General features: G+C 41.6%; 1 protein-coding gene across 1 annotated transcript; it reads right to left on the reverse strand.

The window, feature by feature from the left end:
- Nucleotides 1-1,926: 1,926 nt before the first annotated feature.
- On the reverse strand, nt 1,927-5,113 carry LOC143850404 (uncharacterized). Its single transcript, XM_077359662.1, has 2 exons — nt 2,060-5,113; nt 1,927-1,935 (listed from the first exon to the last, which is right to left on the reverse strand). The coding sequence occupies exons 1-2, from the start codon at nt 5,111-5,113 to the stop codon at nt 1,927-1,929; spliced, it is 3,063 nt and encodes a 1,020-aa protein (XP_077215777.1).
- Between the last annotated feature and the right edge of the window lie 5,758 nt (nt 5,114-10,871).

Genomic DNA, 10,871 nt, shown 5'->3' on the forward strand with positions numbered 1-10,871 from the left:
TCTCCAAGCATGACCATGTTGTGTGTTGGTTTCTTCAATGATCAATCCTATCTCAAACACAACACTTCAAAACAAATTGATTAGTATTCAAAAACACAATCAATTATGTTTAGAATCATCAAAACAAGATAGGAGAGTAGACCCTTGGGCTTACAAACCATCTTGCAGTTCTTCCTGTAAGGGCGGGCTTCTCAAATAAGTACTTCAACGGATCCATCCGTGAAAGCAGAAATACCTTATTCGATAAGAGATAATGTCTTAGCCTTTGAGTCGCCCAGACTAATGCTAGACAAGTCTTTTCCAAGATAGTGTACTTTATCTCGTACTCTAGCATTTTCTTGCTGATGTAGTAGATAGGCTTCTCCTTCTTAGATCCTACATCTTGCTGAGCAAGCATACAACCCATTGCTGTATCTGTGATGGACAAATACATCAACAATGGTTGACCAGGAATGACTGGGGATAAGACAGGAGGCAAAGACAAACACTGCTTGACCTTTTCAAATGCTTCCTGACATTCTTCATTCCATTTCTTGGAGGAATTCTTTTTCAATAATTTGAAGATGGGTTCACACGTCATAAATAAATGGGATATGAATCTCCTCAAGTATTGCACTTTGCCAAGGAATCCACGAATCTGCTTTTCTGTCTTTGGTGGTTGCATTTCTTGGATAGCCTTGATCTTCTGAGGGTCCACTTCGATTCCTCTTTCACTGACCATGAATCCAAGCAACTTCCCTGACGTGACCCCAAATACACATTTATTTGGGTTCAAGCGAAGTTGAAACTTTCGGATTCGCTCAAAGAACTTTCTCAAAGCGACTGTATGCTCTGGCCGAGTCCTGCCTTTGACAATCATGTCATCGACATAGACCTCGACCTCCTTATGAATCATGTCATGGAGAAGAGTAGTCGCAGCCCTCTGATAGGTGGCACCAGCATTCTTGAGACCAAACGGCATTACTCGGTAACAGTATGTACCCCATTGAGTAATAAATGCCGTCTTCATCATATCCTCAGGCGCCATCTTGATCTGATTGTAGCCTGAAAACCCATCCATGAAAGATAACAGAGCATGTCCAGCAGTGTTGTCTACCAGGATATCGATGTTCGGAAGAGGAAAATCGTCTTTCGGACTGGCCTTGTTCAGATCTCTGAAATCAACGCACATCCTGACTTTTCCATCTTTCTTGGGCACAGGAACTATATTTGCAAGCCATTCGGGATATTCCACTACTTCAATGAATTTTACTTCAAGTAGCTTCTTAACCTCATCATGAACTTTCAACTCCCATTCTGTTTTAAGTTTTCGGAGTTTTTGCTTCTTCGGCTTGATGCCCGGAATTAGAGGTAATTTGTGTTGGACAATGTCTTCACTCAATCCCGGCATGTCATCGTAAGACCAAGCAAAGACCTCCTTAAACTCTTTTAGCAAGGTGATTAATTCTTCGCGCTCCTCAGGAGATAAAGTTTTGCCAATCCGAATCTCCCGAATTAAAGTTTCATCACCTATATTTACGGTTTCAATTTCTTCTTCGAGTGGTTTTGCTCGGCGAATCTCCTCTTGTTGAATCATGTATTTGATTTCAAAAGGAGTTTCGTCGGCTTCCTCGTTTGAGGGGGAGTCTTGATTATTATTATTATTAGTTATTTGATCAGGCTTTGAAGCAGAATCAGAAACAGAATTAGAAATAAAGACAGGATCGTACACAAATGAATCTTTTATTTCTTTTGCAGAATTGATGATTACATCGAATGATTCACCCACATCGGGCGTTACAGACTCTGAATTCAAATGAAATGACATGTTGACATCAGTATCAACATAGACAGGACTATGTACAAATGAAGAATCAGTGAAAACATCTTCTGACCGAGACTCGACAGGAACCGACTCTTCACCACCTCCGAGAACTACTCCGACCTCTATGGTACCTGCATCAAAAGAAAAGTTAGAAATGACAGACTCTGGGTTGAACTCAGAAACTGACACATTTTTTGAAATGACTGACTCTTTTGAAAGGACTGGACTATACTGGAGGACTACTTGGGGTATAACCTGTGCGGTCCAATTGTCTAAGGGTCCAGTAGCTGGAGTAATGCAGCTTTCGGGGCTCACGAAAGGCACATCTCCTCCAATCATAGCGACGATTGGGGCCTCAACCTGATATAGGGAGTCTAGGAGATGCGGCTCAATATTTTCCGCCCAATCTGTAGCTGGTTTTTCTGCTATCGATGCCAAGGCAAACTGCTCACTGTAGAAATCTTCTGACAACTCATCTGTGAAGAAGATCTCTAACCCTGGAAGCCTCTTCCCAGTCTTATCGCACCAGGTCTCAGGAAAACCATAGAACGGACAGTCTGCCCCTTCTCTTCTGAATCGGCCGTTCATAATCATGCTGTACGGTCCTGTCAGAAATTCTATACCTCGACGACGGCATTCAGCCCACTTCATCATATAACGCTTCATTTCTTGAACCTCTTTCGGAGTTGGCTCGTACCCTAACCCGAATAATCCGCCGACTGCTTTCAATTCTGGCCACTCAGTTGGGCCCTGCAGATTTCTTCCCAGACCAGTTCCCGGGACATAACCATATTTTCGCATTATCTTCACCACTTGAGTGTTTGTGCTCGAGAGAAACATTATTTCTTCATTCATTGCTTCTCCAAAGGAAATAGTAGAGACTTCTAATGAAAAGCCAGTTAAACTAACATCTCTTGATTTTTCAGTGCTCAGTTCAGATGTTATTTGTCCAACTTCCGGCTCAGGGTCTCCTCGCACTGTGATCACCCGATTGTTTCGGACGAATTTCAATTTTTGGTGAAGTGTGGAAGGAACGACTCCAACTTTATGAAGCCACGGCCGGCCAAGAAGGAGAAAGAAAGATGTTTTGATGTCAAGAACCTGAAACTCTATCTCGAAAGTTTCACCTCCTATTTCGACTTCTGTGGCGAGTGTCCCGATGACATCTCTTCTGGTTCCGTCATATGCCAATATCCCCTGTTCCGACGGGATAAAATCGGCTGGCCCGAATCCCAGGGTAGTGGCGGTGCTTAAAGGACATACATTTAAAGCCGACCCATTATCCACTAACACCTCGGGGACTCTCTTCTTGTTACACAGTATGGTGATACGGAGAGGTCTTGTGTGATCTCTTCCTTCTTGAGGCAGATCCTCATCAGTAAATGACAATGTTCTAGAAACCCTGGCCATTGCCACGAGATTGACCAACTCATCGGGGGTAATTTCAACTGATACTTGAGAGGCATTTAATTCTCGAAGCACAACCTGTCTGTGTTTCGGTGATGCCATTAGTAAACCCCAGATGGACACGTTAGCTTGTGTCTTCTTCAGTTGTTTCAACAAATTTTCTTCCTCTTCATCCACAGTCTGCTTCTGTTTCAGATTCTCTGCAGCTCTTACAACTTCAGCAGGATTTTCTACTCTGAGTTCTGCAGGTTTGAAGACACGACCACCTCGTGTGACATGGCGGAGCTCGTCACACTGATCTTCCAGAAGCAACAAGTCTTCTTCTTCCAATCTTAAAACATAAGGGATCTTTTCTTTCATCTCTTCCTCCTCCTCACTCTTGAGGACATAAGAACAAGAACACTCAGAGGATCCTGTTAATCCTTCATCTAGAGGGGATAGTATATAAGGTTTCTTGTTTTCGATCGCTTCATCTTCATCATCCCATCTCAGAACATACGGTCTATCAGAAATAACCGCACAAATACGGGAGTGATCTAAGAGGATTTCTTCAGTGAAAATGGCATACACGTTCGGGGGAGGCATTGCATGTGTAGGCAATGGGTTTCGAGTGACGTTCGGTGCTTCAACGGCAAGATCTTTTGCTTCTATCATGTCTTGGATCTTGTGTCTTAAAGCCATGCATTTGTCAGTCAAATGCCCTGAATTCTGATGATAATCGCAGTATTGGTCCTTCCTCCAATACTTGGGCAAAGGGTTGGGAAGCTCTCTAGGTTCCAACAAAGTAATTTTTTTATCTCTCAGCAACTTCTTCAAAGCCACTGATAAGGGGTAAGGGAGGGGGTCAAACCGACGAAAGACCTTCTTTTCAATAGGCCTCCTGACCTCAGTCACCGTTCTGGATGGTGGTCGGTCATAACCTGGTGGTCTGGCATAACTGGGAGGCCCGGTATAGTTAACACTGTGCACCTCCTTCGGTGCCACAATAGGTCTTTTTCCCTCTCTCACATCAGACGAAGGTCTTGATCTCAGCCCCTTGGACAAAGCATCTTCGATTTGAGTTCCGGTTTTGATTAGAAAATCAAAATCAATGAAGTACTGGATTGCCATGTGGTGATAGTATTGAGATGATAAGTTTTTCACAACAATCTTGATCTGCTCTGAGTCAGGCAAACGGTGAGTCATCTGCGCTGCCTTTCGCCTCCATCGGCGAATGAAAGAAGTGAAGGTTTCATTGTGCCCTTGTTTCAGCGCCTTCAGATCTCTTTTTGTCACATCTATTCCCTCCTCCATGGAGAATTGCTCAACAAATCTATTGGCAATATCCTCCAGAGTTCTGATCTCTTCGGTTTTCAAGCTTAAAAACCATTTCTTTGCTGTTCCAGTAAGAGATCTAGGGAAAAGAAGAGCAATCTGCTCTGGAGTAAGCCCATGCTGCTGTAAGAGAGGAATAAGGGCTTTCAGATGACTCTTGGGACATCCTGTCCCATCATACTTATCATGATCCGGCATCTTGAAATTAGGAGGTAGCACAACTCCCGGTATTATCATATACTCGGCCATATTTAATTTTTTCGGACCTTGCATTTTCATGCTCTCCATCTCCTGGGCCATCTTATCCAACCTATCGACTATCCCCTTGCCTTTATCCAGATGGGGGAGACAGTTCTCTTCTTCATACTGTTCGTCATCAGAATGGTCAAAGACTGGCAACACAGGAGGCTGAGTCATCATAGGAGGTGGGCGAGGCATGATTGGGGTTTGCTGAGGTGCAGGATTTTTGGAAGTAGATTCTCTGTCGTTCTTTAATCGGGCTATTTCTTCATTAATGGTACTCAATTGTAACATTATCGCTTTCATCATCTCATTGGTGTCCATACTATTTTGCCCATTCTCTGCCATCATTTCAGGGGTTGGTTGGACGGGTGAAAGTATTTCTTGAAAATTCAAGGAAGGCGATAAAGGAGAAGTAAAAGAAAAAGGTGACAAGGATTGCCGGCTCAGCCTGGAATCAGATGTCTGACGGGACCAGGTTGGTTTTGAAACGAGGATTTTCTTAGGAGCAATGGCTGCTCAATCAAGAATCCTGAAATGGAAGTATAATCACTAGATTAAAATTTTGATAATCGAGATAAACTATCTTGATCAAACAATGACAAAAGAAACAAAAACACACTTTCATTAATAAAATCCAAATTGTGATTACAACGGATGAAAAAATTAATCTCTGATCACAGCTGGATAAACAGACTGACAAGAATGGGAAATGCAGAAATCGGAATAACAAAACATGATATGGATCTTCAAGGTTCCTCAATCCGAGCTCGCCGGCTTGCGGGCTCTTCCGATATTTCTCCACGTCAGAATTTGCGAGATAAACCTAACCTCCTTTCTATATTTTTGTTTCCCCAAGCAGCCACAATGGATCGGACGAGATCAGGAGTAAGATCTTCACAAAGAGGAGGGACTATGATTCCGGGAGGACATGGAATTCCCGTAATCTGATGGAGAATTCGTATGGGTGCATAAAAAGAAGACTTCTCGATACCCATGAGGTAAACAAATGAATGTGGGTAAGTGCTAGTAAAAACATGAAAACATGAATGACTTACCCAGCGAAACTGGCTCTCCTCTACATGTTGTAACCAATTGTGCCATTCATCAATGGACTGAGGCTGGTTGGCTATTGGTTTCCATGTATGGAAATTCTTCAGGGTATACGGATTTTGTTTTTGTCGCTGAAGAATTTGAAATTTTTCACCAAGCCAGACATACAACAACTTCACACACCCACAGAAATTGTCCTTGATATTTTGGGAAGCAATAAGATCTAGTCCCAAAAAGGTCTCTGCTAACATGGTAGGAATGGGGTTCCTCCCTTTGTTAATTTGGTCTACCACAGTTAACAAGGTTAACGGAGCAACACGAGGGTTTTTCCGAATGACATATCGCGCAAAGACACTAAAAATCAAAGCATTGCGTCGACAACTCTGAAAACGAGAGTTAGTAGGATCGACGTTTTCAGAAAAAAGGGTGATGAGGTTTTGAACTTGCACACACGTATCCGTTAAGCATGAAAGTGCATCAACGGTTTGATTTTTGAATAGCTTGCAAAAAATGGAATGAGAGGAATCTATGTTCGAAGATTGTATCCAAAGTCCATCTGTTGGGAGCTCTAATAAAGCACACCAATCTTCGAATATAGGACAAAGCTCGAATGATCCAAATCGAAAAACATGAAGATTAGGATCCCAGAATCTAGCGGCTGCTTGGAGAAACTTCCAATTTATATCGGAAACACTCAAATGACTGAAGGCACAGATGAACCGATCAGCCATACTCCTATCCGAGGATTCTAGCGGAAGAGCACCAATAGTCTCGCTTATCCAGCCTTTCAACAAATTATTCGCCATGATTTAACCTAAACACAAAGAATAGGATGGGATAATTAGGGAATGGAGAATAACTTGGAATAAACAAAGAATAAAGATGGACTTACCCAATAATCACAAGAAGGATATAATTGGCGACATCAAATGTTCCATTGATGATCAAAGATGATCAGAAACTCAGGGAAGAGACCACGGTCATAAAATGACAAAAGTAGATCATAGACCGGATCTAGATCTGAAAGGTGGACGACAAAAATGTACGATCAAGAAGATCAATAATGATAGACTATGGTCATAGAGACAGCAGACAGGCTATCGACCATATCTAAGACAGGATGAACAATAATCTGAGTAATACAACAAAAGAATGGATAAATGAGGTTTGCATTTGAAGGATGGAAACAGGTAATATTTATCATCACTGGGTCAAGGAATAAACCATAGCTATGAGTGTGACAGGTAGAAGCCACTAGCTAGGTTTAGATCTGAAAAATGAATATACACGATTGATTGATTCAAGCCCATGAATCTCTACTAGAAAGTAGGTCCTAATCTTATAATCAAAAGATATATGGACAAAATCTCCATGACTAGAGCAAAAGATAGGCCACGACCATGAGAGGGCAAGTAAAAGCCACTGGTCGGGTCTAGATCCGAAGAATAGACTGATATGACTAATTTGATTAGATAAGGAAGCCTCACTAATGAGTAGGCTCTAATCTGATAATCAAAATATAGATATATACATATATATCCTAACCAGGGGCACCAGCCCTAAATATGATCCCATAGAGTCAAGAAGCTTGACTCAAGACAGACATGTGAGTGTATTAGGACTGCGTCTGTAGCCACATAAGGTGAACTGCAATAATCTACGGATAGGACATGGCTCCTAAATCTAAGCTCCAACATGTGTAAGCAACACATGTTCGTCCTTATATGAATGCAATATATATATAAGCACATGCAGATCCTAATTGGGTTTTACTAAATCAACATATATATCCATGTACATAATATGTAAAATGAAAGTAGAGCTCCGGACTCAATATCAGGTACTATGCATATGATCCATACTTTAAGTATATAACACAAGTACACCGAGTGTTATACACAGTATGCTTCATTGCTCACCGGCTGCTGTAAACACAAGTACACCGAGTGTTTACGACTGCAGCACTGGCGCATAGCTTGGTAATAGATACAACAGCACCATCTGGATAGTGATATCCCATGAGGCACGCATTATATCTATCCCGTGGAGCCAATAATAAGAAAATCAATAAAAGAAAATAAAGAACAAAATGATGTATGTTGTGCAATGTGTGAATCCCTTGTTTTAAACACCTATCTGGTGCCCCTGGATTTTAAGCGATTACATTCCCATTTATAATGATTTCAGCTCAAAATTCTTCAAAATTAATAACAAATGGCATTTTAACAGAGTTAGGCAATGTTCCAAGAACTCCCCAGCAGAGTCGCCAGCCTGTGGACCCCGATCCAAGAGAGACGGCGGGAGGAGGACGTGCGCCCCCACGCGAGTCAGTCTCAGGATCATCCACGTGAATGGAGAGCTCTACCAAGGAACTCTCGAAAGAATAATGCCCCTCACAGCATGAGTGGCGATACAAAGGTGAGATACTTCTCGATTCGGGGACTAGCCCAGATTCGAGGCGTACCTTAAACAAAGAAGAGTCGCCATCCAAGGAAAAAGGCAAATGGGCCCTGGATCCCATACTATGCTCTGTTGCAACGGATAACCAGAGATATAAAATAAGGTTCGTGCCTGGTTACGAATTCGGAAGGTCTAAAGAGCACCTCATCCGCCCAAGTGCAAACACCTGGTCTCTTATGCCATTTACTTAATAATTTTGAAGAGCTATGGGCGAAAATCATATGGAATGGGAATGAATATCTCCGAAAAGACGTCTATCTAATCATGCATGTCTCGGAGATGAAATCAAAGGCACACAAGATAAAATAAAAGAAATATGTGTCACCTAAGCATAGCTAGGTTATAAGTGACATGCCTAATGGGTGTCTAAGTTCTGATGAACAAACACATGCACGACACACCAAAAAAGTATAAGGTCTGCGCAATAAAGTAAGAAAAACACTGCAAAACATAGAAAAATGACTCGATACTATACAACCCTAAGACTCTAATCTATACCTAGGCCCGAGTCTTTAGATGATCTGATGTTCATCCAAAGAAGCCTACGTATCCCCGCCTCCACGAGAATCAAGGCAACGTAGTTCTTCGCACCTATTCTAAGCTATGATGCCTAAGACATCTAGACCTCTATCTTAGACTCGATCTAAAAGACCGGACTAGTTCTTAAAACTTCTTGTGTGATTATTTAAATTCCAATGGATTGTAGATTTTAGGACACCCTATATGCCTTAACTAAATGCAGGTTAGTCCTAAGCTAATGCAGGTGGTTCCTATAATCTATGTGTAGCTAGGCTGTACGCCCTAAGGGAAACAATGGGATCACTAGCGTATCCAAGACTTAATCATCAATCGGTGATATGAATCGCCAACTGACTGGACGAAGGCGCTCCTATAACTCTAGGACAAACTCCTAACTCTAACACAAACACAAACAAACCACACAACACATCAAAGACAAACTCAAAACTCTAAAACTCTTTATCTAGGACAAACTCCTAACTCTAGAGGAAGATCTTGTTGAAAACAAGGTTTTGAAGATTTTTGGTATTATTTCTTAAAATGGGTAAATGATTTATTTACAAAGGTTTGGCTGGACCTGAGATAAGAATCTCAAGCTGCACTACGTACCTCGTGGAAGAGGATCAAGCCGACGTAGTTCGAAACAGATTTCCTAACTACTCCTAATGACTCAAGATTTTTGAGATTTTTGGTTTTTCAGATGTTTTTGTTGTTTTTAAGTGTTTTTGACTCAAGGGGGACAAATCCTATCATCATAAGGGGAGGACAGACTCCTGATATCCCGCAAAGGTTGGACAGCATCCTATGCTTTGCGGGGGAAAAGAACAGAAACACAGCTCTGCAAGGGTTGGACAGCATCCTATACCTTGCAGGAGCGGATAGAAAAACATGATACGATGAGAGGTTGGATAAAATCCTAACCCCTATGATGATAGGACTGACTCCTGAAAGAAAAACAGACTCTCTAGCTAAGGACAGACTTCTAGGCTAAGGACTGACTCTAAAAATAGGATTCTAAGAAAGAGGTGCTAATGAGACAAAGCCTGTCTCCTAAAAGAAAAAGAAATAAAGAAGGGTGCTAGTGAGACTATCAAGCTAAGATAAAACTCACAAGTAATAAGGAAAAAAAGAGACCCTGTGCATATTTGGCAAAGGAAAAACACCCAGCCGGGCCGGACAGCTACCTAGCCCTAGGGTGCAACAAATGTGCAACCCAATACCCATAAGGGTAGGGGTATGTTGCCAAGCCGAGTAAGGTGTTCTCCCAAAACCAAACGACGCACAAAGAGGAGGTTTAGCAAGAGAATGAGACTGGGTAAGTCTCCTAGACACAGAGGTAGGATAGAGAAAAATGCTAGCAAGACTGGGCAAGTCTCCTAAGGTGGGCTTAGGCTAGCGCCCTGGCGATGAATGGAAGGATCTAATGACTTGAGGCTATCTTTATAAAAGACAAAAGGAAAAGGGATAATACATGGACCAAGTAGGTCTCCCTAAAAGATGGGCTTGGGATAGCTCCTTCATCGCCCTTACAATGAAATGCAAGGAAAGAAAATGACTAAGAAGGATATCTAAAAGACCAAAAACTCTCTATATAAGGAAAGAGAATGAAAAGAGTGCTACCATAGCTAGGTAAGTCTTTCTAAAAGAATGGGCTTGGGCTAACGCCTTCATCGCCCTACAAGAAAAGGGTATTCTAATATCTAAAGAATTTAACAAAAGTCTAAAAGACTGTGTTAGTCTATCAAAAGAGAGAAGGAAAGTCTACCAGATAATCACAAATTTTATTCTAAAAATAAATCAATTGCAAGCAAAGAAAAATATACAATCTAATAGCAATCATAAAATGATAAATAACATTAATTAGTCCAGACCAGCCGCTGGATAGCCTAATAAAGTAAAAACAATATCAAACACTTCAAAACCAACCACAAACCCCAATACGGGGACTCCAATGAAATCAGATGATGCTAAAGTAATCATCTGATATCATATACACATGATAATATTTCTAATCCCGCCTTGAGATCAGACAGTACTCATGTCGATAATATCGAACAGAGTAGTCATCTGATCT

The sequence above is a fragment of the Tasmannia lanceolata genome, unplaced genomic scaffold, assembly GCF_043159265.1.
Source record: "Tasmannia lanceolata isolate RefF3 unplaced genomic scaffold, GAP_Taslan_0.1 ptg000018l, whole genome shotgun sequence".
Classification (NCBI taxonomy): Eukaryota; Viridiplantae; Streptophyta; class Magnoliopsida; order Canellales; family Winteraceae; genus Tasmannia; species Tasmannia lanceolata.

Excerpts from the sequence above, each read along its gene's own strand:
- LOC143850404 (XM_077359662.1), bottom strand. The coding sequence starts at position 5,113 with ATGGCAGAGAATGGGCAAAATAGTATGGACACCAATGAGATGATGAAA.